This window comes from Coturnix japonica, chromosome 21 (genome assembly GCF_001577835.2).
Source record: "Coturnix japonica isolate 7356 chromosome 21, Coturnix japonica 2.1, whole genome shotgun sequence".
Lineage (NCBI taxonomy): Eukaryota > Metazoa > Chordata > Aves > Galliformes > Phasianidae > Coturnix > Coturnix japonica.
Genome location: NC_029536.1, coordinates 3,505,554 through 3,531,389, shown reverse-complemented (window position 1 = coordinate 3,531,389; position 25,836 = coordinate 3,505,554). Strand labels below are relative to the sequence as shown.

At 44.6% G+C, this 25,836-nt stretch overlaps 1 protein-coding gene and 1 long non-coding RNA gene across 10 annotated transcripts; one reads left to right on the top strand and one right to left on the bottom strand.

The window, feature by feature from the left end:
- On the top strand, positions 1–24,634 carry MASP2 (mannan binding lectin serine peptidase 2). Of its 8 annotated transcripts, XM_015882426.2 has the most exons (15): positions 1–109; positions 1,686–1,846; positions 1,998–2,116; positions 3,225–3,361; positions 5,614–5,710; positions 11,319–11,538; positions 12,742–12,919; positions 13,112–13,243; positions 18,600–18,796; positions 19,357–19,504; positions 20,201–20,319; positions 21,304–21,382; positions 21,685–21,822; positions 22,215–22,295; positions 23,085–24,634. In XM_015882426.2, the coding sequence occupies exons 6-15, from the start codon at positions 11,365–11,367 to the stop codon at positions 23,858–23,860; spliced, it is 2,022 nt and encodes a 673-aa protein (XP_015737912.1). In that variant the 5' UTR covers positions 1–109; positions 1,686–1,846; positions 1,998–2,116; positions 3,225–3,361; positions 5,614–5,710; positions 11,319–11,364; the 3' UTR covers positions 23,861–24,634. The 8 variants fall into 8 exon arrangements, with proteins under 8 accessions (XP_015737912.1, XP_015737910.1, XP_015737915.1 ...); XM_032448838.1 differs by lacking the exons at positions 1–109; positions 1,686–1,846; positions 1,998–2,116; positions 3,225–3,361; positions 5,614–5,710 and adding an exon at positions 11,063–11,181 and having other exon boundaries at positions 23,085–23,160; positions 24,101–24,634; XM_015882424.2 differs by lacking the exons at positions 1–109; positions 1,686–1,846; positions 1,998–2,116; positions 3,225–3,361; positions 5,614–5,710 and adding an exon at positions 10,948–11,056.
- On the bottom strand, positions 14,650–17,657 carry LOC107323405. 2 transcript variants are annotated; one of them, XR_004309491.1, is made up of 2 exons: positions 17,572–17,657; positions 14,650–14,908 (listed from the first exon to the last, which is right to left on the bottom strand). It is a non-coding gene; the product is annotated as an uncharacterized LOC107323405 (long non-coding RNA). The 2 variants fall into 2 exon arrangements; XR_001559235.2 differs by lacking the exon at positions 14,650–14,908 and adding an exon at positions 15,873–15,962.
- Positions 24,635–25,836: the final 1,202 nt, after the last annotated feature.

The window sequence follows — 25,836 nt, the reverse complement described above, 5'->3', positions numbered from 1 at the left end:
GGCCATTTTGGAACAGGGCTTTGCAACTGTGATGGTGCCTGGGAGAGCAGGGGGTGTTTTACCCCGATCCGTGGGACTCATGAGCTGCTTCTGTAACCCGAGGGTTCAGGTGGGTGTGTGCAGCCCTGCTGTGGTGGGGTATGCTCCATATGCAGGCTGTGCTTGTGCCACAAAGGGGTTTGGGCCTGGTGGTGAGAGCCCTCCCATCCCTCATGCCTGCCTCCATCGAGGCTCTGGCTGCAGGGTTGTGGAACGGGATGGCTGGGGGCTACAAGGCAGACCTGGCCTTGTCCTGCCATTGCTGTAACACCAGGTTGTTTCCAGAGCAGCTCTCTGGGTGCTCTTTGTGTGCCTGGAGGAAATCAGCCCCAGTCCAGACTCAGCCCTGCTTCTCTTACAGCTTCTTGGTATCCCATCACCTTGTTTTAAAAGCCCTGTGGAACTCCTGATTTCTGCTGCTTCTCTCCTTGGGTGCCCTTTACAGCCCCACAGCAGTGAGGGCTGCTGCTTTATTTATGTTGTCTGAATCCCTGTTTTAGAACTGAAAGGCAGGGTGGAGCTTAGAAATGTAGACACGTTTGAGTCTAACACAGGTATTTACTTATAGGAGGTCTCTGAGGCCATGGTCTTGCACGCATAGGTCTGATTTGCAGGAATACTTCTGGGGAGGGGAAAGCAGTTCAGATTCGCTGGTTACTTTCATTTTTTAACAGTAACAGTTTGAGTTTGGGAGCTGCTACATCTCTAGGAATGGCCACACAAAGCAGCAGGCTCCACCTACAAGTTACAGAGCCTGTCTGTAGGGCCTGGGTGGCCACAGCTAGAAGGCAGCTGTTAGCCCTGGTTTGGTATTGAGCCTTTACATCTTGTTTCTGGGTGCCAGTGGCCATGAGGTTTCTCAACTGAACAGCAGCATTTTGGGCTTATCATTAGCCAGCCTGTTTTCTTCTGGTCAAAATAGTGCTCCCAACTCCCCTGCTCTTCCTGAATAACAAGTGGTGCAGTGCTCCACACCCAGGTATGCTGGCTGGCTTATGCCATTTTGTTGTGTGTCAGGCTGCATTTTCACTGCCTTGTTTGCCATCAGAATTTCTGGCTGTGCCTGGCTTACAGGAGAGGCTCGAGCCCCACGGTTTGTTTTATTTTTCATTCCATAATGAAAAATAAGATCCTTGCTGGGGGAACTCAGTGACTCAGTGTCTGGGTAATGGGATATGGAGCTTTCCAGCTGTGTTGCCTGAAGCACCCAGCTGGGATGCAGGAGACCTGATTCTATGCCTCGCTTTGCTGATAGCATTCGTGGGTTATTATTACCACCCTTTGAATACCTCAGTATCTTTGTCTTTAAAATGTGCACGATAGCCCTTGTGTACCATTTTTTCTCAAGGTATGTAAGTGATAAGTGCCATGGAAGAGCCAGTTATGGCTGTTATTGTTGTTAAGGCTTGTGTTGCATCATGAGACCAAGACCTTGGGAGTATTCTTGCAGGAATGGCCTTATTATCTACCATCGAATCTTGTCTGTGATAATAATGTTCAAGACTGTGCAATGAAAAGGAGAAACCCTGCAGCGCAGCAAGCTGTGCAGGCTGTATTATTTAATGGTTCCTGGAGGAGAGAGTGGTCAGGCTACCCTCAAGCTTACAAGTCAAGTTGGAAGTTGAGCTCTTCTTTCATCCCTGCAGATGGCTCCTAATGCAAACAGAGGCAGGCTGGCTGAGCACCAAGCAGGAAGCCTGCATCGCCAGTGCACGTGCTGTGGACAGGGGCCAGCGCAGTTGAGGCAGCTTCTTTCATCAGTGCTAAAATCAGTGTTTGAGTTGGATGTGATTCCGCAGTTTCTGTGGTAAGTCAGTTTGCTGAGGCTGGAGCACTGCTATGTCCACCCGATGGCAGTGTGTGGTGTCAGGGGTGTAGCGTGACAGATCAAGTGGAGCAGGAGGGGAGTAATGAAGGCTTCTAAATGGTGTGTCACACGTGGGTATGTTTTATTACAGCGTTTCACAAAGTGGCTGTGAGTCTTGCAGTGGTGTAAGTCAAGCAGAAGGGGCAGCCAACACGTTTTTAAGGCATTTTTAAGCTCAGCTGGAAACCTGCAGCATATTCAAGTAACAAGGTGAGCTCTGGGTGTGCGTATCCTACTCCATGATGAATGTGAGGGAGTCTGAGGTAGCTTATTCCTTGTTGAATACAAAGTAAATCTCATTTACTATGAGATCAGAATGCGTGTATGTGGATAGATACTACACAGGAACTAGCCAGATATTAATTTGAGATTTATTAGCTTCCCCAGTGACTTGTTTGTATGTCCTTTTAATAGCGAAGATCATGTTTTAATACATGCTGTCAGGGGATATAGCTGGTGGGGAATCAATACTTCACTGCATTTGTTTTCAGCCTGGGAAAAAGGAGGGAGTTTCAGTGTGATCAGACTCCACAGAGGCTCTGTGAAGCACAGACAGCAGCCCAGCCTGCAGAGGAAAGGAAGAGAGTATTTCTACAGTGGTGTTTTACACAGCTTGTAAATCTTTTAGCTGGGACAAGGCTCTGCAGAGTGAAGCCCTGAGGTCAGGGCACGTCCACATACTGTGTGCCTCCTTGGCCCTGTGCTGCCAATCCAGGGGGAGCTAAATCAGTTCAGTGCTGAGAGGTCCACTGCCGGAAGCTTAGGTGCAGGTGTACAGACAGGGAGCTGCAGGTGCCTAGGAAACATTAATATTCCTTTCTGGAGCCCAAGGCCATGGGGAGCAAGCAGCAGTCTTTTTGCTCTGAAATACTGGCTTGCAAGCAGCACTCATCTTTGTGAAGTGATGAATTTACCCACTGCTGGGAGTCAGCAGGGCAGAAAGTGCTTTGTGATTGCTCTTCTGAAAAGGAGAACTGAACCCAGCTCAGTGCTCGGCAGCAGCTTGTTGTGCCGTGGAGCAGAGCAGGCTGGAGGCAGAATGGCTGGGAAGAAATGCCACTGGTGGCTGCTCACTGCATTCCAGAGAAAAAATGAGGATGTCTCCGTATTGCAAAGCAGTCCCAACAGTATGTGACTCACTGCTGTGTGAGAGGATACAGGGTGAGATGAGGGAATGTCCTCTTGCTTTAACCAAGCTGGTATTTTGGCAGTATCTTGTTATTGCTGAGTTGGGTATTGCTGTACAGGGAAAGTGCTGTTGTGTGTGCGCACGTGTATATTCTTCTTTTGCTGTAAGTCGCTTCCTTTTGTATTTCAGTTGCAGCCTTTATGAAGGAGTTTCTGTGCAGTGATCCCTCTCTGCTGGCATTCTTATGCTTCAAGAAAGATTGATCGTGTCTGTTTAACTGGAGACAGACCAGAGTACCAGCTGATATATTGAAGATCCCACAGGAGGTGAGCAGGGATGCAGGGATCACAATCTGTAGGACTCCTCTTTTCTTATGGCTCCATCCAGATCACTGCACCTTCACACAGTCTGTGGGTTTCTCTACCTTGGAAGGATCACAGCCCCAAGGAATGCTCTGGGTAGGAGCAATGTGCCAAGAACACCATGTCTCCGTCCTCTCCTCCTATCAGCTGTGGGATCTAAGCAGGCATGGGCAGGTCAATACATTTCCCTGTCCTTAAGTCTGGTCTGACAGCTGGTCAGTTTGAGCTGCAGGCCTTCATTGCTTCTGAAATACAGGCCATAAATCAGAGCTGGCACTTGAAAGAAGGATTGTAATGAAGTCTGAAGGATTCAGGGACAATTGCTTTCCTGAGTCCCATTCCATTTTCACACGTGCGCACACAGGCACTTGCCCTGTCCCTCAGAAACCCATAACGAGACTTCACCTCTCCATGAAGGTAGGTGACTGGTAAATGAGATGTCAAGGGCAAATTGCCCTAGAATTAAGGAGATGATTTCCAAGTTATTTGAAAGGGCTTAGCACGAAGGCAGAAACCATAAATAAGGAGCACTTTGGAACATTAGAGGCAGCCTTATGGGCTGCTAGGGACTTCCTGTGCAATGTACAGAGCCAGGACACCAGGCTGTGAGCAGGTCCTGCCTGACCTGTGTGCAGCACAGTATGTGATGCCCCAGGATGGCCACTGAGAGGAGTTAGCCTGAGAGGTGTGTGAGATGTGCTTTGAAGGAAACTGCCTCTTAGCCAGAGGCTCACAGTGATGATTTGCAACTTGAAGGATGAGGAGTCCTGCTGGGAGGTAGCCCTTGATTGGCCTTCCCATTGCATGGCCCCTTGGGCACGTGTTCTCACAGGCAAAGCCAAGAGACTCCACAAGGCTTTCATCCTGGAAAACCAGTTTAATTAATTGCTGTCAGTTCTTCAGGTAGCGGAAGATCTTGCAATGTATGTAGAAGAGATGAAATGGAAGAGAGGGAAAGTGAAGGAGGGGCGGTTAGCAGAGTAGCTGTGCTAGAGCAGGACGTGGGTCTGCAGACTTCGAGATTCAGCTCAGCTGAAAGTCTGCAATTTCAAATTCCTGGCCTGCCTTGAAGAATGCAGTGGATTAGGGGGAGTAAATTACAGTGATGCAAAAATAAAAACCTCATACTCTTCTGAGACTTTCTTAAATGAAAATACATTTCAAAACAAAAAACCATTCGGTCCATCTGTATCCCATTACTCAGTTGGGGTTGTCATCCATTTTCATTAGACAGGGCCTGAGCGTGTGGGTGGTGACTGAGGCCCAGGCAGCTGCCCCGGACACCAGGCTAAAAAGCAGCATGTGGAAAAGCCTAATGTATGTTAACAGGCTTCAGAGACCAAAATTGAAAGAGTAATGGCCCGTCTGCTTGCGGTAGCCTCAATGAGGCATACTCTCAGCACCAATCTGTCAGCTGCAATTTTGGGTCATTACCGTGCTGCTAAGCAGGGGCTAACAGACAAGTCAGAGAGTAATCTGACTTCAGCAGGAATAATTCTCCCAGCCCTGCCAGCGCTCTGGCTCAGTTTCCTTCTTGCTAACATGCCTCAAACAGAGTATCTGCCTTTCCTCCCCCAGGGCTTCCTCCTATCAGGCTTCAGGGGATCCCAGCCAAACATTTAAATTGCATGAAATGATCTTTTAATTTGCTGGCTTCTCAGAGGCTGTATTGCTCTTGCCCCTTCTGATAAACTCACGTATAGCAAGGCCTAAATGAAGCAAGTCCCCGATGTCTGGTGGTTAGTGAAAGTCTCTGGCAGGTGACAGGACTGGAACCATTTATGATTTTCCAGACTGTGCTTAATTTTAAGTTAGAAGGCTATAGGCTGCCTTCGCTTGCCAGCAGGCCCAATGCCTCCAGGGCATGTCAGCAAATATATAGTGTTTGGTTCTGTGTTTTTTGCTGTATACAGCTTTGAGACTCAACAAGTTGTGGGGTGATAACAGGTGTCAGTGTGTCCAGCAGGTCTGAGAAATTCATGGACGTCATCATGCTCAGCTGTAACCTCATAATCCAGGGAATATTTGTGTGCCAACACCTGAATAATTGGTTTTGTGCAGTCAGGTTATGGCTCTGCCTAGCTCTGAAATGCAGATTTTTCTGAGGCAGTACATGTTGCTGTGCTAGTGTGAGCTCGCTCCTTCTATGCAGTGCTTCTGTTTAAGTTGTGCTTTGTTGAAGTCTGTATTATAATGCATTTATTTCTTATTTGCAGATTCTGTCTGTTGTTCAAGCTTCACTCATGACTTCTGCAGAAACTTCAGTGCTGTGAATTTCACTAACCCTGCTGAAGAGCAAGGAGAAGGAAACAGGTAACTGTCCCGCTCATCTAGAAGAATTATTTAAGCTTCTCTACTCAGCAGCAGCAATTTCACCTCAGTCTGATTGTTTGTCCTTACCCAAAATAAAAGCACACAAGAACAGAAGGTGCTTTGCTGGTTATTGTTTTGTGAAGGTTTCCTTAAGAAAAGCAAATATGGGCCAAGAAGCTGAGGAGTAAATTGTGCAGGACAAAGCTCTTGCCCTGTATTTTTTATTTTCTTTCTCCTTAGAGCAAGATGGAAGAGTTTTAGGGTGGAACTTGGACAAAATTGAACTTAGATCTTCTGAACCAAAAGACACTGGGCAGTTTGAGTGCTTCCAGTTCTTCTGGGCAGAAAAAAAATGTGCCATTCCTGCCTGTAAAGTCAGATAGATGACGCTGGTGTTTGCAAAAGGCAATGGATCTACAGTGTGCCACTCTGAAGAGAAGAAAGTAATTAGGAATTCCAGACTTCAGAAAAGGGGTTGATTTGAAATAGTTGGGAAAAGCACATTGCTCCATCGAGGTGGTAAGGACTGGTTTATTGCAGCTGGTTGCTTAGCAGGTACTTTGGTTTTTCATGGACTGCTACAGGCATTTTGATATAAAGGTTCTGACTGTTGCGACTGTTGGCTCTGACATGGCCTTCAATCTGCTTTCTTCAAGGCAGGAATGAGGTTATGTGTATTCAGCGAGGGGTTTAGCCACAGGGAAGATCTGTCCATTTCGATATATCACTCCAGCTCTTTAATGTCTGAGCAATAGCTCTTACTTTGGGAGTGCTTCGGACTGCCTTTATTGTTTATCTAGATCAGAGGGTAATAGCCTCTGTGTTAGAAAAAAATGAGGTTATGGGCAACTGCAGAGGAACAGAAATAATGAAAAATGTTTTTGAGTAGACCACAGATGAGTCGAAAAAAGCATTTAAATGCATATATTGACAAGAACCCTGTGGATTTAATGAATTCGCTGGTCCCAGTGCTGTTGACACCTTTTCCTTAGTACATTTCTCAACTTCTCCCTCTTGCTTGAAGGCGGAAGGAGCCTCAGGAATTCGCCATCTCTTTCAGTCTCAGCTAGTTTCTTTGCAGTCTAATTACTGCATAGAGAAAGAGCAGTCATGAAAGAAGAAGGAAGAAATCAAAGTGAGATGAAAATGGAGAAAAGCAGCCAGAGGCAGAGCTTGTCCTCTTAGATCAGAGTGACTTGTCTGCTGTATTTCTGGTGTGGAAGATGAAGCTTGGGTGCTCCTGCTTTGGAAACAGATTCCTGCCAAGGATTTCATCTGAAACGTAGAGCTAAAGCTGTGGTGGCTGTGATCTCCAGAGCCTGTGTCTGCAGACAGTCAAGTGTACTCCAAACTATTCTTAGATGAAATTTGGTAACTCCTGGGTGCTGTTGTGGGAACCAGAAATTCTGTGCTTCTCGAGACCAGGCTGTGTAGACTATGGTAGACTCAGGGAAGGCTCTCCATTAGCCTCACTCTGTTTGCACTAGAGTTCCTGAAGGGATCATCATCCTTGGTTGGTTGGTTTTTGTATCGTCTAGTAAAGAGTCTTGTTGTATTTTTCATGCTTTTCTTTGTGCGAGCCTTAAGCCTGCCTTCCCTGATTGTAAAGAGACCTTCTGCTGGACAAGACGGATGTGCTAGATGTGTGTTATTCACCTGTCCCCTTGTTCCTCACAGTGGTTTGCAGGCCAGCTTGCCCAAGTGAAATGTGTTGGCTGTGCCTGTAACACACTGCTTGGGTAGCAGACATCAGTGTGTTTTATAGCTTTGGCTCTGGCTGTATCTGAACTGTAACCAAAGTCTTTTCCCAGCACAAGCAGATGTTTCAGTGAAGTCACCAACCTGGAGCCAGCCCAGCAGACATTGCAGCTACCATGGATGTGGGTGGTGGTGAGATGGTGGCTTTGTGAGCTGCTTTCAGTTTTAGGAGCCAGGTCCATGGGACTGGTGAGGTAGGAAAGATGGCCAACAGGGGGAGAATTTGACTTATGCAATTGTCTTCTTCATGGCAGGATGGGAGCTTTTTTCTAGAGGGCAGAGTGGTGTGATCAGCACGTCTTACCTGTGTGCTGTCATATTTTCTCCCAGGGGAAGCGGTACGTGCAGTGTGGGGCTTTATGCTGGAATTTGTATAGATCTGTGTGTAAATACATACAGGAGATGGGAAGGAGGAAAGGATACTCTGGTTGAAGAGGGGAAGTATCTTGTCCCAGCACATGAGCTTTTTCTGCCTGTTGTTTTTACCTTGGCAAGGTTTTTTTTCTGTTTCACAGCAGCAAGGCTCTTCCCCTACCTCGCTCCATGCTCTGCTTGCTCCATCTGTGTGCTTGTCTTTTGATGTCAGTCACGCTATCTGACTTGTAATGAGGAAACAACGCCTTTTCCTCTGTCGCATCCTTTCCCCAGTTCTCTGAACACCTCAGTGCAGAAGGATTGGATTTAGCCACGGAACAGCAAGCAGCAAAGCAACCTCTCTGGGACTCTGCAGAGCAGCTGGCATTTGAGAAATAGGAGGCAATGGGGAACAACGTCTTTGGGGATCACAACAGTCAGCTGTTACACTAATTTGCTCTCCAGGTTTGTGACACAGGGATAGCCACTGCTGTGTTAGACAAATGCACTGTCACATCTTAAAAGCTGGGAAGGTCTGTGTGTTCTTTTCCTGTGTTCATTAACCAGCCTTTTTGTTGTCACTGTTCCTGTGCTTCAAATGTGGAGGCACGTTAGATGGTCACTTAGATGGTTCTGCTTATTATACCTGAGTCATCTGTGACCAGTCGTCACAGTGCTTCTGGGAGTGCTGCAGTCAGACTGCAGGAGCTGCCTCTCCAAAGCCCAGGCATGGTTTTCTCCCCAGGCTCAAGAGATTTAAGTCAATACCTCTGGAGGTGGTGTCTTACTTTGCTCTGTCTGTTTGACATTGAAGCTGTCTGAGACCTTTCTGATCAGGTATTCTGGGGGCTGCACTAACCTTACTGCTAGGAGGTCTCAGCGTTTGCCCCGTGATTGTCTTACCATAGGAACATCGCTTGGGCAGATTTTTTATCACGTGGTGCTTTTCTTAGATTCAATGTCAAATGAAATAGCTACACCAGGACTTAACCTGGATCTCACACAGCTTTGATGGAGACCCTCTGCTTTCCAGCTTTTTCCTCTTTTCAGCTGACAGCTGCTGCCATTTGGGTTTGCACGGAAAAGGGAGATCAGGTCTGTGGACCATGGAGGTGTCAGCCTGAAGGACACAGTGTTGGCTGAGCTCTGCTCTTGCTGATTTATTCATGTGTCTGGCTCAGCTGTCTGCACTTGCTGTTGCCACAGGAGGGATTTGAAACCTCTCCTTTATAGACCTCAAAGTTAACAGTAGTAAAAGCGTATTCTGAGATACAATACAGGAACTGAAGGAGAGTATGGGCACGCACGGGGTCATATTAGTATCTTTTGTTACTCTACATTCCACCAATCCACAGAAGAATTTTGTGAATCTCAGCTTCCACTCGTGCTGATGGTTCTCCTGTATATGGCGGCTTGCATTTGCACTGCCTCAGTGCTTAAGCACGAAAGAAGGCAGGAGCACAAGGAGACAGCCGGGCAGACTTAGCAAGAGGCATCTGTCATTTCACATAACACCAAAGCTTTCTAAAGTGGGTCAGTAACTTTGCAAATTACAGACATCTGGAAACTGCAGTGACATGGATGAAGTCCACTCAGCCTTCAGGCTGGCTTAGGCCTGTTCAGATAAAAGGGAAATGGTTGGCAGGAGGAGCAACTTATGGGACTGAGATTGTCCAAGTCCCAGTCCCAGTGCTCAGGATCCTGCTGTACCTGGGTAGCTGGTGCAGCCTTTTGGAGCTGGAAGAGTTCCAGGCAAAGAACGAGGCTGTGTTCTTGGCATTGTTTGGGTCAGGTGCTGAGGACTGAAATCACAGCAACCTTTTCTCTCCAAAGAGCACACCGGAGGAAAGCTGAATATCAGGCATTTACAGTTTTTCAGTCTTCAGGATTGCAGTTTGAGTCATTTCTTGTTTCAGTGCTAGGTAGTCTCTGGCTTCAGAGGCCCCATCAAGTTCTGAGGCTATAGGAAGCATTTCCTACTGAAGATCAGACTTTACTTTCCATGCCTCTGTTACTAAACTGAGCAGGAGGAAGCCTGGTAGGAAGCACTCCTGGAAGTGTTTGTCTGTAGGATTTGGGAACCAGCTCAGTTAGGAATGATTTTTGCAGAACTTTATTTTCCAGACAGTGTAAACTAGTGGATCCTGGGAAAAGCTAATTCCCTCTGAGATCTTATCCATTAACCATGTTTGTGGCAACTGCTGTTACTCAATTGATTACTGTTACTGGTTGCTCCTTCCCTCTTATTAAATGGTGTTTTCTGATTGCAGTCTGCTAGATGGTTTCTTGGCTTTAGCTTTGCTCATGTAATAACTCCTGCTTTCCTGCCAGCTCCAAATTTGCTGCCTGGGGTAATGCTTTTTGGCTGTTCGAAAATGGATATGAAAAGGTGTCCATTTAATTACACAGTATCTCAGTATAAATTGCCTCCATGCATAGCGTGGGAGTCTGTTCCCTGCTGCAAATTAACTTCCCTGTTCTCTGTCCATTTTTGTTGGGGAGAGTTGGGATCCACATTACTACTGATGCCAGTGCTGGTTTTTCACCCTTATTTGTGTTTACCCCATATCCATTGGCATGGAAGTTTGGGGGTATGTACCTGTGAGCAGTGGAATTAATAAAGCTTTGTGTCCTGTACTACTGTCCGTACCAGTTGAATTCTCTGGGGGCTGTTAGGGTTTATTTGGATGTTGTAGCAGTGTGAAATTCCTCTGTGGACTCCCAAATACCTAGAAGGAGTTTGAGTTAATTTTTCAGTCTCCTCCTCCAAGACTCCTTGGTAATTGGAAAATAGTTTTTTCTCTCCATCCACCTGCTTCCATTACATTAAGATTCCTGGAATTGGTTCTGTTTTGTTCTGTTCTGTCAGCCAGGCTCAAAAGACGTTATTTATGAATTGTACCTTTTTACCTTGCTGGTGTTCTAGGGTGGATAGAATAAAAAGCCATCCGCACACAGAAACGAGGTGTGGAGCAGATCTGTCTGCCTCTGCCTGTTGCTGAGTGGGGCCTCATGTGCTGAACGTAAGCCTAGTTTTCAGTAATTGCTGTTCCCAGAACTCAGCAGGCTGGAGGCGGATGGAAGGAAGATAAACATCAGAGTTCAACATCCAGACAAACACAGCAGAGCGCACACAATAAATATATCCACCCCAAAATGCAAAAACATCAGAGGAGGTTCCTGCCCCCAGGGCTCTGAGCAGAGCAGGCTCAGGCAGGAGAGCAGCAGGATGAGGTGAGTGCTGTCACAGCAACCTGCCCTGCTCCTCTGGCCACCTGGCTTGGCTAGGCCTGACAAGGAACGAGCATGAGTCTCATCCTGTCTAGCTGTTGCTGCTGTGTGATTTCTTTCATTACCAAGTGAGAAGGGTGTCCAGGCGTAAGGGTAGTGCTGGGATAACTGTGATCTGGTACTGAGATCAGCGCCTTGGATGTGTGGTGTTTGGGGTGTGATTGAGTTGACATTCAGTGTCTGCTCATCTGTTCCTTTGAGGCAGGCTGCTTCTCTTGCTCGCTGCGCTTTGTGGTGGAGTAAACAGCAGCATGGTGCTGCAGAAAATGTACGGGAGGATCACGTCCCCTGACTTCCCCAATACCTACCCAAATCACAAGGAGAGAACATGGAATATTACCGTCCCCAAAGGATATGCTGTCCGCATCTACTTCACCCACTTCAACCTGGAGCTGTCCTACCAGTGTGAATACGATTACGTGAAGGTACGTGTAGGGCATTTATAAATGATTTATAAATGATCTGCTCATGGAGGCCTGCGAGACCATGATTGTCACATTAAAACATTTAAAACTTGGGGGTTTTGTGCTCAGAAAATTCTGAAATTCTCCCCTGGTGAAGCAGAAGGTTTGAGATGTTGCCCAGGACAATATTTGAGCTTCATTTTTCTAAAGTTACAGTGTATGATTTAAATGAACACGTAGTGCTTTGCACTGGAATAATGGGAGACTGCAGAAGTGTAAGCGATAGTCTAAACAAGATACCGTCAGCTTGTCCAAACGTGTATTTGCAACCCTTGCTGTCTGCTTTTGCTAACTAGTGTGAGAGACAATGTCAGGAAAAAGAGATACCGGCTTAGGGAAGTTCTTGCATGGTGAGCAGTATCCATGGAATGTTTGTGCTCTGTGTGCTCTAACCTGGGCAGCCCTGTTGCTCGTTTAAGGCCATCCTACCGCTGCCTCAGTTTGTTGTTTGGATAGACCTGGTCACATCAATGAGGGAGCTATATACACAGAAAGCTTGCCAAACCAATGTATTGACAGTATTTTAGCATCTGATGTAACCAAAAACTATGGAAATTTTTGATACTGTTTAGGAAGATCTCATTTCTGTGCTTGAATACGACAAGTTGCTCCCATTCCCATGTTCTTGCTGTGGTTTTCTTTGGGCAGGACAGAATATCCATTTCTGATCACCTGTTGTATTACAAACACAGGATAAATGAAGAGCTCAAACTGTAATAAGCAAATCGTAGAGCACATAAGTCACTAATTTAAAGAGTCCTTTTGTTATATGTTTGGATCTATCAGTGTATGAAACCTTTTTAGTCCCGTTATCTCTAGCTTTGTCCTCGCTTAGGTCTCCTGTACACAAAGATTTCACTGTCATTGAAAGTGTGAAGTTAACAAGAACTTGATGTACAGTAAGCAAAGCTTGGTGCTAGTAGCCCAGGCTGGCTTCACAGCCTTGTGGGAGGCCTCTGAAAAGAAACGGGAGATAAAAGTATAGGCTTAATTCAGAGAGAAGACTATGTGTGTGACTGTGTCTGGATTAATTCCAGAAGCACCTGTTGAGAATATCCGAGTCTAGAAATGTTCTGAACCTCCTTTCACATTCCCTTAAGCACATGCTCTTCAATCCATGGCAGCAAAGCTCTGTGATCATCTGGTAAATTTGTCTGTTTTCAGCTGAGCTCCAGTGGGAAGACCTTGGCTACACTATGTGGATGGGATAGTACTGACACTGAGGAGGCTCCAGGCAACAAAACATACATCTCTATTGACAACACCCTCATGGTTGTATTTCGATCTGACTACTCCAATGAGAAGCCATTCACAGGCTTTGAGGCCTTCTATGCTGCTGAAGGTAAGAGACCAGCCCCTCTTATAGGTGGAATAGAAACAGCTGTGGTGGGGTTGGTGTTTCCATGTGCTCATGCATGCTGTGGCTCTTGTGATAGGTGAAAGAAGGCAGTCTTGTATGGAGGTGTAGCTCAGACTGAATGAAAGTCTTGTTAAAAGGTGTTGATTGCCTAATTCTGTGCTTTACTCCCATTAGATATTGATGAGTGCAAACAGCTGTTTGATGGTGAACCTCTCTGCAATCATCACTGTCACAACTATGTGGGGGGCTACTATTGCAGCTGTCGGATTGGCTACACACTGCATGAAAACAAGAGGACGTGCACAGGTGAGTTCTTGCAGATCAAGAGATACTTCCCTGTCTACAGCATCTACCTGAGCCTGGTTACAACACTAGCATCTAAAGCAAAGCAGCCTTTTTCTGTTGTTGCATCTAACATTCCCTATGGGCCTGGTGCAGCTGGAAGGAGCCGTAGGGGCTTAGGGCTGTGAGCAGAGACCTTAGTTTGCTGTGGGCTAATGGCAGCCATCAGGGCTATCAATACTGTATCTTAGGAAAATGGTACACTGGCAGTTTTCAGGTCCAGGAGAAAACCAGTGGCTGTCGGAGTGTGAAGGTAACATTTTTTTGGCTACTTCTTAGTCAGCATGCACCTGTGTTCAGCTTTAGGCAGGCTGAACAGAGAAGCAAGAAAATGTCTGGTGGCCACTGCGGACACTTCCAAACTTTATGGCTGCCAGTGCAGCCAGCCATGCAGCACTGACTATATCATGCTGTCTGGGTACTGAGGGACTGAGTGTTCTGGACCTGGGTTAGTAGATGTGCTGGGAAAACTTAACATTCAGATTGCCAAGTCTAATGGAGAAAGATTTTGCTTACTGTCCCTGGAGGGACCCAGGCTGAGGAGCAGTGCAGTCTGCTTATCACTGACACCAGATACAATCATCTTCTCATTAAATGAAAGACAAGGCCAGGCACAAGTCTCTTATTCAGAAGGTTATACAGCATGAGGTTTACCCAGCTGACTCCTGCCTGGCTGTGCTGTTCAGTGCACAGCTGGGGAAGGCTTATCATTTAGTAGGCAGGAAAGTCTGTCTGAATCAGCGCAGTGATCAGCTCCTCAAGATTCACTTTGTCTGCAGTGAATTGTGTGCCTACACATGCTATCAGATTAATCCTCTGTGAGTGCAACTTTGCCCACTTGGAGCTGAGTCCTGTCTGGAAAGAACCAGCACACACAGTGCTCACAAAAATTGTCATAATGGGGAACACAGTTTGTGCTTCCCAGTGCTAAAAATCAGACCTGGCTGTAACTTACAGTGCTGAACTGACATTTAGCTTCCCATCTTTACCCCATTGCAACCTGTCTCCAGCCACGACTGTCTGGATCTGATGCAAAATTCTAACTCTTCATCTCTTCAGTGCATTAAACAGACCTTTTCATTGTTCACCCTCTGTCCCCTAAAGTGATGGCTTGTAGCAGAAGTGTATTGGTGGTATGGAAGGGCTGGGCTACCATCCTACTGAGAGGTAGGGCCGTGCATGTTGGGAATTACTGTGGCACAGCTGATGAGTTGGAGCTTGTTTGCATTTCAGGGGTCTTCAGATGAAAGTTCCAGCCCCTGGGCTGGGCTGCAAAGCAAAGGTCTCTGCAGATCGTCCTTATGAGATGAGGGCAAAAGCTGCCCCTTTGATTTTGGTCCCTGTCTGAGTGCTCTGATATTGACAGGTTATTTTTTTTTCCCCTTTATTTTCCAGCGTGAAATAATTAAGCTTCTCCTCGCTTAGGCAGAGATGGATGCAGATGTGCTGGGAAAAGCTGGTTTGCCTTCCCCTGTGGCCTTCGTGTTGCAGTCTGACCAACGGGGCTGCAGGCTTCTCTTGTTCCCTTGCCTCTCAGACCTCCTTCCTCCAGCCAATAAAGAGGCCATTACTTGTTGAAAGCTCATGGCATCCTGTGGGCATTCATTTTCTTGCATTTCCTGTGTGTCACTAGTGAAAGAAGGAAGAAGATAATGGAGGCTGATAAGAGAAGGCCTCTGGCCACATCTCCCCTTGTGAATCCAGTCTTACTGCTTAAGTTTATTCTGGTGAACAAAGCCTCAGAGTTGCAGGAATTTGGTAGAATGATGTAAATGTCACCAGGGCAGCTTAGGTGAGAACTTGTGAGGTCAGCACAAAGGCATTGTGGCACTTATAGTTTCTGTCTCATTCCCTTTTGACTGTATTGTCTTTGGGCAGGGGCTGTTTTCCTGCAGCACTTTGGAGGAACATCATCCTTGGTTCTTTATCAGACACTACAGTTCCCCAGTTCTGTGGAAGGAACACCATGATAATCTCAAGTGAGAGGTGAACAGGGCAGAGCTGAGCAGCACAGGTGAACAGCTGGAAGAAAGATGCTGCAGGGGATGATTTGGGGTTAGAGTTGTGCAAGTGGTTACTAGAACTTAATTCTCTGTGCTGAATTTTGTTCAGAAACTGCTTTATGATCACAGTGAATTTGTGACCAAAGCAGCTGGAGTTTTTGTCATGGTTCAGTGATACAATTTATGATCCACGTTCCTTGAGGTACTTGATAAACCAGTGACAACGGACTTGCAAATTTTGAAGGGGTCATTTTTCAGAATGAAGCCTCTGGCAAACAGCTCACTGCAGTTTGAATAAAATATGGCCTGAGCATAATTGAGCACTCTCTGGACATCTCTAAAGAACAGACAGAAGTCAAGGAACAGTATTTCTGCTGGGAGATATTCAAGGGTTATTTGATCCTTTTTGTGTTGGATGGTTGATGACTTTCTTCCTTACAGAGTGATAGATAAAAAGATACTGCCCCAACACAGGGAACTTCCAGCAGCTGCACTGAGGAGGTAACGAGAAAAGTCAGGTCCAGTGTAGGTCTCTTCAAGCTGTCAATTTTCTTTGACTAGCACAGAGTATCTTCTGTTGGATCAGCTGGTTTTGGCCACATGAACTCCAGAGAGTTTATTGGTGGTGACTACACGCTTTCCAAACCATGTGGTGAAAATCTCCCATCAAAAATAGGAACCTGAATGTAAGGAAGAAAGATTCAGTAAAGCATGAAGAATTACCAGATTTGTATTGTTATTATTTTCCTTTAAATTTCATTGTATGTCCCTTTGCTGCTGTTCTTACTAGAGGAAGTAAACCACCTTTGGAGATTGTACTGGATAGTTACACATAGTGCTTTGCTCTCTCTATGTAGATGTATATATGTGTACCTGTTACTAAACAGCATCCTTTTCTTGTGTTTTTATTAGGAGCTTTGGCCTAATAATATTCCTTTAAATGTACTTCAGGGAAATAGAAGCCAGGTGATGCTGCCTTTAGCTTTGAGCTTCATGTCAGGGAATCTAACTTCTCCAACCTCTTCTTTACACAGTAGATCCCATGTATGCACAAGGAGAAAATGGCTTTGTAGGTAATAGGGAGGGATTCTGATGCAGAATTAGCATTAGATTTCAGGTTTTCTTAGGGCATGAGGGGGATAAAGATAGTACTTGTTATATTGTGGTATGTATGTTTACAGTAAGACTTCACACTGAGTTTTTTCCACACTAATGGATTTAATTCTTTTCTTCTTTTCCTATCATTGCCTCGACTCCTCTTGAGGCTGTAGAGCAGGGACAGATACTATCAACATGAGATGTCAGTTTTTAATAGGAGTGGGTTTTTTTTTCCACTGAGATGGCTGTGAGCTGTCAGCTGCTGAATCTGCTTATCAGGTAGGTTTTGGGATGCTTATTAGCCTGGGCTTTCAGTAGGTAGGAGGAGGTGTTACAGCAGGACCTGATGCCTGAGCAGAGGCACTGTGTGTCACTGGCAGTGCTGTGAGCAGCAACTGCAGCAGCTCAGGAGAGAGTGCTGGAAAACGTGCTTTGTTCTCACATAGCCATCAAATGCTTCTGTAGTTTGAGGCAGAATCAGTGAATTACAGAAACATACAGGGGGAAAAAATATAACCTGACAATCATCCTCTACAAGTACAGCATGAAAGGAAAAGATTTAATTCCCATTGTAGCTCAACTGATATCTGCTGGTGCAGAGCAGTGAGCTGTTAGGCTGGGTTCAGAGGCAGCCAAAGTTGTGTGTGCATTAGTTGAGCTCTCTGTGTTTCTTTGGACCAAGAGGGGCGTTTCAGACAGGATTTAATAACGAGAGTGCTCGGTTTATGCAGGATAAGCCTTTATTTGTATTTATTGACTAGTTTACTCTGTGCCTTGATAAGTTATGTTTGAAAACATAAGTCAATGAATTCAGAGCAGAGCTCACGCAGAAGATCGGTCACTGTGCTGATGGATGGGTCTATGTCAAATAAGAGCAGCTGCACAGAAATTCCAGGGATGATGGACAGAGAAATATTTGTTTCTTTATGGCCCCAACACCCTACTGAAATCATTGGGAAGCTACAATCTGAACTCTGCTGCTAGTTCTGCATTGCCTATGAAGCCTTTTTTCCCTTAGCATGGGATCTGCTGTGGAAGGGAGCATACTTGGGTTGGTAAAGATAGATTCTCTTGCAGGAAATTACTGCTTGTGCTAAAACAAACACCCAGGGGTACCCATATGCAGTATTACTTGTGTTATGGTGTTGTGGTTGTGCTAAGAGTCGCACAAATATAAAACAGAAAGAGAACCTTTTTACACATTGCCACTTTCCAAGTAATCACATCCAGATGCTTCCTGCAGCAGCAAGGAGTGCTGTTGCTCAGGTGTAGGGAGGAGGCAGGTTTCATTGTCTGAAGCAAAAAGGCTTAGAATCCTGGCTAATGACATCACAGTCAGTTAAGGGACTCTGGTCATTTTTCTCATTTAAAATGTGGTCGTTTTCTATTAAAATCACAACCTTAGATCATATGGTTTACTTCAGATGATAATTTGTGATTAGTGGCTGGATAATGGCTTGTTATTTTATTCTATTTATTTTGCTGAGGGAGGGTCACACGGTGTATCTGAGGATACAATTCAAGCTATTTTCCACTTAGAATTAATTCAGCATCACAGTGTTGCAAAAATATTCAGGTATTATCAGCCAGTCCAGCATTCCCCATCAGTTAAAGGATTGCTCATACAGCTTTTGCAGCAGCCGTAAAGGCTTTGTTCCCAGCTGATCAAAGCACCACTTCGCAGCCATCAGATGCTGTCGACAAGCAGAGATCCTCAGGGCACTTGTGGCTGTTCCTCCTTGCTTCGGCAGGGAGCATTTGTGGCTCCAATTGTGTCTGCAAGAGGCACAGCTGGTTTTGCTCAGAGAATACAATTACATTCTAAACGTCTGGCAGCAAAGGCATTAAAAAGAAAGAGCTTCATTCAGAGGCCCCAGGAGCTGAGGTGCTGATAACTGTCCTAGCGCTCTGCACGCTCTGGCGCAGGAGACAAGCTGCAAGTTTATCACCTTGGAATGTTTCAGAGCTTCCAGCTATCACACTCATTTCTGAGCTCCCTGTGCCCATCCAGGCAGTGCCTGTGTTGGTGTCCTCCCCTTTGGAGGTGGCTGTGCTGGATAGTGCAGGTGGAATGTGTGACTGTTGCTTCACCTCAGAGGTCATTAAATTGTGGCTCTGAAACTTTCTCTAAGTGGCAAGTGTAAAAAATGCCCAGCAGTTGCCCAGTGTGGCTGGACTGAATTAATATAAATGCAATCATTTTCCATTACTTTCTCTAGCCCAGTGTCAGAACCAAGTTTTTACTCAAAGAACTGGAGAAATTGCCAGCCCTGACTATCCAGCGCCTTATCCCCCACTCAGCACCTGCAGCTACAATATCCAGGTAGAAGATGGCTTTCTGATCACATTGGAATTCATGGAGACCTTTAATGTGGAGACACACCCGGAGGTGCTGTGCCCCTATGATGTACTCAGGGTAAGGTGGGGCTCCTTCACAGCCTTTGAGACACACCTGGTTCTTCTTCTGCATCTTCCTTGCCCTCTGTCTTGCCACATTTGTTTTGTCTCCCCGTGTCTCTCCTCACTCATTTCTTCTTCCCATCCCTTTGGTTTTGTTGTTCTGTTCTTTCAGTACCTTTTTCCTCTGGGAAGTTCTCCCAAAGAACAAATGCAAACACACACAGGTGTGTAACGACCTGGAAGATTTCAGATCATCACAACCTCTGCCTGTATCCCAGTGATGCCGGGGGCTCAGATAGATCTTTTCCATTCCCTTTGCTTCTCTATAAATGGACCCAGGGATCACTTCCCAAGAATTCCATAGCAGTTTGGATGTTTGGCCCTCTGAGGTACCATGGCGGCAAGCTGTCATTCTGACTCCCTGCCTTTCCTTTGTATGCTTTGCAATCAAGGACCATTCAACTTTAAGGACTCATTGGATTAAAATTAGTTTGTTCTGTAAGCCTCATGGGAGGAGGAGTAAATATAGGGGTGTTTTCTTTTGTTTTATTATTGTTTTTCTGCCTTCTTTTTCAGCTGGAAACACCCAGAAAGCAGTTTGACCCATTCTGTGGGAAGACACTGCCTGCAAAAATCGAGACACAGACTAATGTTGTAAATATTACCTTCATAACTGACATGTCAGGAGCACACACTGGCTGGAAGGTGAAATACACAGCAGTAGGTGGGTAGACTTCTATTCAGTTTTCAAATCCTGACTGTTCCCAGTATTTTATTCTGGAAAGGCCTGAATAGCACTTAATAGTTGTGCTTTGAAACAGTAGTTTCACCTTTGAATTTCTACCTGTCGAATCTATTGAATGCAACTCCCAGCAGTTTACTTCTGTTGCTGAGTAATTTTAAGAGAATTCCAGGGCTCGTGCTAGCCTTACAAGTTAACCTCTAGTTTTGATGTAAGATGTCATTTTAGGGAATGAATTTCCCACCTGGACTAGAGGTGGGGTGTGTGTTTAGGCAGCAGATGCCCTGGGTGAATCCTGTTAGCATAGCCTGGCTCTTTGCTGGCTGCTGCACAGCTCTGCTGTCAGTCCATCAGTCCACAGTTCTACCTTCTGTTCTCAGTAGCTGTAGATCTGTGCAAGTGAAATGGTGTAGAGAAAAGGGTAAAGAGGTGGGTTTATTTGTTCATTTATTTATATAACATATATTAAATGTGTGTGTGTGTGTGTGTGTATATATATATATATATATGTAAAGAGGTGGGTTTATTTGTTCATTTATTTATATAACATATATTAAATGTGTGTGTATATGTGTATATGTATGTATATATATATATATATATATATATATTTTTTTTTTCCTTAAGATTGTTCAGCAAAATCACTTTAAGGGCAATTTCTCATCTATCCGCTGGCAGGTTTGCCGTGCCCCAGTCCTGAAGCACCACCCCATGGCCACATCGCACCAGTGCAAGCACAGTACACTGTGGGTGACCACTATGCCCTCTCTTGTGACATCGGATACGTGCTACTTGAAGTAGGTGAACCATGGCATTGTCAGCCCTATTGGGGTTAATTTCTTGGGTGTTAAACATGCAGGTGCCTTTTCTCATTAACAGTTCCTGTTGCTCACATACACCCATTCTGAGATATGTTCAGTACACTCTGTTTGTTAGCAGTTGTCTTTGATACCCTTCCTAAAGAATTGTTTCTTTGTATGCACGTATGTGGGCTGCTGTTCTTTGAACACTGGAGATGTGGATAATTATGCTGGAAGAATGAATAATGTTACAGAAGATTTCATCAAATGAGAATTGATTTTCTTGTATTTGTTACTGCACTTCTTCTGGGAAGTTACAGCAATAATTGTTGGTGGTTCCACTGAACACAGCATCTCACACTTAGTCCTTAACAGCATCCCACTTAGCCCAGTTCCCAGCAGGAAAGCTGTTCCGTGCACCCAGCAAAACTTCACAGTCATGGTTAAGCGTTCTGTGTTTGAGCAAAGCACGCAGACTCTTCTCAGTGATTATTTCATACTCTGGTTTAGTAGTTGCACACATTTGCTGTTTGTGTAGAAACTGAGAATAACTAAACTGATGTGAGGGCTGGTGTTCAAGAGGAAGTGGTGTGTAAATAGATGAACACAGGCTGTGCTCTGTGTCCCTGCAGCTCACTGAGTGGCACTGCGTGTCATTGCTGGAGAGCAGGCAGCTGTGAGTGGTGGAACTGCTACCTACAATAGACACTAATTAGTCTCTAGATGGGGTAAGCTGTCCCTCACATTATGAGCTGTTCCCTGCCACACTGAAGAGATTAATGCTGGCGGTATTGGAATTATTTACATTTAAATCAGTATTCCTAGTGAAGAGAATTTAAGCAAATAAAAATGTAACTACTGTGTTTTTTCCTTTCTGAATGAGCAAATAAATGTGTAGCTGGCGCTGCTTTTCTGTAACGAACCCTTTTAATTTGATGTGAAATTAATATGACCTTTTATTTCTATCCACGCTTCTTGGAGAATGAAAATGTTGTGATGTCTTTTGTAGCGGAATGCCAGAATAATGCTTCTTGGAGCAAACCCACGGCAGAGTGCATCAGTAAGTCCACGTTAATGTTTGTGAACTGGGAAGTCTCTGTGTCTACATTTGTTTATATGAGATGGGTTTGAGAATGATAGGCATGGCAATATGAGAAGCAGTTTCTTATGCTTGCCAACCATTCCCTTTCTTATCAGAGTGTATTTAGTATTCACAAGTTTGAAGATTTTTCAATTTCTGCCATTCTTTGAAACCTCTAAAAGGCACCAGTGGTTATAGATTAAAAAAGAAGCGTTAGGTTGACACTGAACCCACTGGCTTTTAGTGTATAATACTTACTGATGTCTTTTGTACTGTTTTAGTCGTTGACTGTGGGCAGCCTGAGGCCATAGACAGCGGTGCCATTCTGTACCTCGCGGGGCCTGAGAAGACAACCTACAGGGCTGCCATTCAGTACCAGTGTGCAGCCCCCTTCTACACCATGAAGGCTGACAGCAGCGGTAGGTCATAAACAATGCGTAGAGGTCAAGGAGCTGCTCTTTCCAGAGCACTGTAAAAGGCTGTCATCTGTGGGAAACACTACCTGTATTTTTAAGGACTTTTACCTAAGCGTATTGAAATGTTCTCAGATGGGGTAAATTCATGATCAGTTGTAAGTGTAGCGCATTGTTCCCATTCTCCAGTTAGCAGTATTACGTGGCTATGTGGTGGCAGAGGCTGCAGTAGTGTTTGGTCCTGCAAACAGCCAGACAGGTGATACACTTATCTTCTCCTAAGTGCAGTCAGCTTGAAGGAGCCCTACGCCATGACAGTGCTCTATAGGTGTCAAGACTCATGAGAACTGTGTGTGTCTCTTCTGTTCACTTGTTCCCATTTCTGTTGTCTCTGTGAGGTGCAGGTAAATATGTATGCAGTGATGATGGATTCTGGAAGAACACCAAGGGAGAAATAACACTGCCTGTCTGTGAACCAGGTAAGGCATGGATTGCTAAAGTTGCTGCATTTAGTAGTTATGGAAGAACCATTAACAAAGTGCTGGCTAGCACTCACTGCTGTTCATACAGAACACAGCTATTTTTTACAGGATTTGGTCTTATCTGAGGCTTTCTATTGCTGCTAGCATTGGAGATTAATGCCACCAACTCAGTAGTTCAGTTCCCTTAAAGAGAGCAAAAAGCTGAACCTCCAATTTATCCCAGCTCCCTACTGGAGAATGCTGTTGGAGAATGCTGTTTCATGACTAACTGGAGCTCTTGTTGCCTGTAAATGGCTTGGAATCGCTTCTGACAGGAAAACTGAATCACTCTCCAGCAGTACTTGAGAGGGGAAAAAGCCACTTTTTTTTTAATGCCCAAACTGCTCAATTACACCATAAAATCACTCAAGATCAAAGAATTACTTTCGGGAGAATCATTTTACAATCTAAAAGCCTAATTGTTCCTCTTATCTTTTAGATTAGGATGTACATATATTCCAATTACCTTAATTTACATTCAGCACAAATGCATTTAGTTCTCTATGCCCAAATTCTTCAGCAAAACAGTATCTCTTGATTACAGAACTTTTCCAAAGGCTGTACGTTGTACCGACTAATGAAAATTGTATGCTAAATCAAATATTCATTTGGAAGCCATTCCACCATTCGGAGTAATCTCAGAATTACATTTTAGAATCATTAACTTAATTTTGCCCATACCAGAGTAATAAATCAATGTCCAAATCCTTAAACATGAACGTTATTCCTGTGTTTGTTGTTTTACAGTCTGTGGGATGCAGAGAAGCGGAGCTATAGAACGTATTTATGGAGGAAGGAGAGCCAACCCTGGACAATTTCCATGGCAAGTGATGTTAATTACTGAGCGTGGAGAATTAGGAGGTGGTTCACTTTTGTACGACAGTTGGGTTTTAACAGCTGCTCACATTGTAGCTGAGCAAAGAAATCCCTCAACTTTGAGGATTAAATTAGGGATTTTGAACAAATATTCAGTTCATTTTGAGGAAGTCCAGGCAGAACAGATTTTTATTCATGAAGGTTACAAAAACGATCTAGTCAATTTTGACAACGATATTGCATTGATTAAATTGGAACATAAAGTCCCAATGAGTGCCACTATCTCACCCATTTGTTTACCTGGAAAAGAAGAAAAATTTCAGATGAAGGCCACTGACACAGTAACTGTATCGGGTTGGGGAAGAACTGAAACCAGGAGCTCTTCTGTGGTGCTGCTGTACACTGAACTGATGGTCATCGACCAGAAAGAGTGTACGGATGCGTATGCAAATAAATCACACAACGGCAACCCTCTTGTGGTAACAGAAAACATGCTGTGTGCTGGAGTTGAGGGAGGGGGCAGAGATGCCTGCTATGGGGACAGCGGGGGGCCGCTCGTGGTCTGGGATGCTCAGACCAGAAAGTGGTTTGTTGTTGGGATCGTGTCCTGGGCTTTAGACTGCGCTGTAGCAGGGCAGTATGGGGTCTATACAAGAGTAACGAGCTATATGCCTTGGATTGAAAGCACCATTGCAAATAATTCTTAGACTTTTATTGCTAATCCCTACCAGCTTTTCGCTGGTTCTTGGATTAAAAAACAACAAGAAGTCCTACATGTTTATTATTAGGCTTAACTGTTCTTTTCATTAAAGAAAACCCAACCAACCACTTGAGCATCCAGTTTTCATTTTTGTTTTGTCCCAGAAATTGTTAAATGACCATTAAACATATGGCCATCTTGTAAATAAACTTGAGGCTTAAAATCTGTTTTGTTTTCTTTTAAATAGCTGTGTGGATTCTTGTAGGACTGCGGCATTACCAGCCAGCATTTGAATCAGCGCCTCCAGAGAAAGCAGGCAGAGCAGCATCAAGGTACCTTAAACCACTTGTAGTGTATGGGTTGGTAAAGAGTCCCAGTAGCTCCAGCAGCCCTACACACCTGGGGGAGCACACAGACAGAGACACCTCTCAGGCTGTCTACGTTACTGCTATACTGAAGTGCAGGCACAGCTGCACAACCATTACCTTAAAGGCCTTCACGCTGTCAGCTGCAAAAACCATTTCTGTGAATATAACTTTACAACAGGACAAACTTTCACATACAGATACATAAAATATGTAATGTCAGTACAGTCAAGAACTAACTGGGAGTAGATACACATTTTCTATAGTAACTGGTTTTTACCAAGCACACCCAAATGGTGTATCCTCTTCTGATGATGTTATGTAAAGTTACTGTCTCTTTTATCCCACGTTCTCTTCGTAGTTCAGTTATTCTAGAAAGTGCAATACTGAACGTGAAATCTTCTTAAAAAAAAAAAGACTGAACACTTCAATACGTAACCAATAGCATTTTATTTACTCACTTATAAACACTTAGAAAATAACACTAAAACTTGACAACTCTTCAAAAACCTTCAAGGATTTTCTTTGAGAGTCAGGAAAGTCTGCAATTATTAGGGGACTACTGAGTACTGACAGCCCACCTCTTAAAGCCTAAACCTGGGCTTAAGACAATTAAACAAAAATAAAGCCATGCTAATCACAAAAACTTACCATTAAGTTCCTTGCAGGGATGTCACAGTTATTCTTTGGAGGTCCAAGAATACCATTTTTAAGTGTTACTCAGCAGAAGTAGCTGGTAAAAGTGCAAGTGCTAAAATGCAAAATTCACAATGGTACAGAGTTTGGATATTATTCTGACTCAGGTGCAGAAAAAAAAAGATTCAAGCAACTTTTTGCAGTGGGACATGAACAAGCACAGGATTAGCTTTCAGCCTGTTTGTTTGCAACCCCTCTTCAAACCCCTTCAGGTACACATTGAGACCCAGCTGATTTAGTATTGCAGTTCAAATGGAAAACTAACAGTAGCGCAGCTGTTTAGACGGTCTTCTATTCACAAGCGTTGATATTCAGTAATTGAGTTCTAACTCAAAATCAATTACAAACTGTGTTAACATCCACACTCCAAAGCTGCATAGCTATAGCAAAGTGGTACGTTATGTAAAAACACGGATCAAGCTTTAGTGGTTTGCAAGTGCAAATAGCTTCAGTTCCTCAGGTTCCTACCACCAGAGGAAATAATCTCCCAGCAGTTTGCACTGAAAGATCCTGCTCTTTGTTAAGAAGCTGCCTCCTGCTTGGCCCTGTGCACTCGTACTAAGTCCATTTTTTGTCAGCTATGTGCATTTACTGATGCTTATTTAGCTAGAAAGTCTTTTCTGTGACTCATTAAGTATGAGTTTATCATCGTCTTCTGAAGCCAGACGTGTCGCAGAGCCCTGCTTCCCACTGGTGGACTGCTCTAAAAATACATCCCCACAGGAGGTGCTGTGGACGTCAGTACATCTGACAGTGTTTGTTTTCCCTCCCTCACGCTTCTGATAAGAGCCCCTACTCCTAAAAATAGAAGTCACTTTCCTCGGTACAGATGCAACGTGGAGGGAACTGCTTACCATTCTAGGTGCGGACACCCAAACTTGTGGGAACTGGATTTTAAGTGTCTACGTATCACTGAACAGTG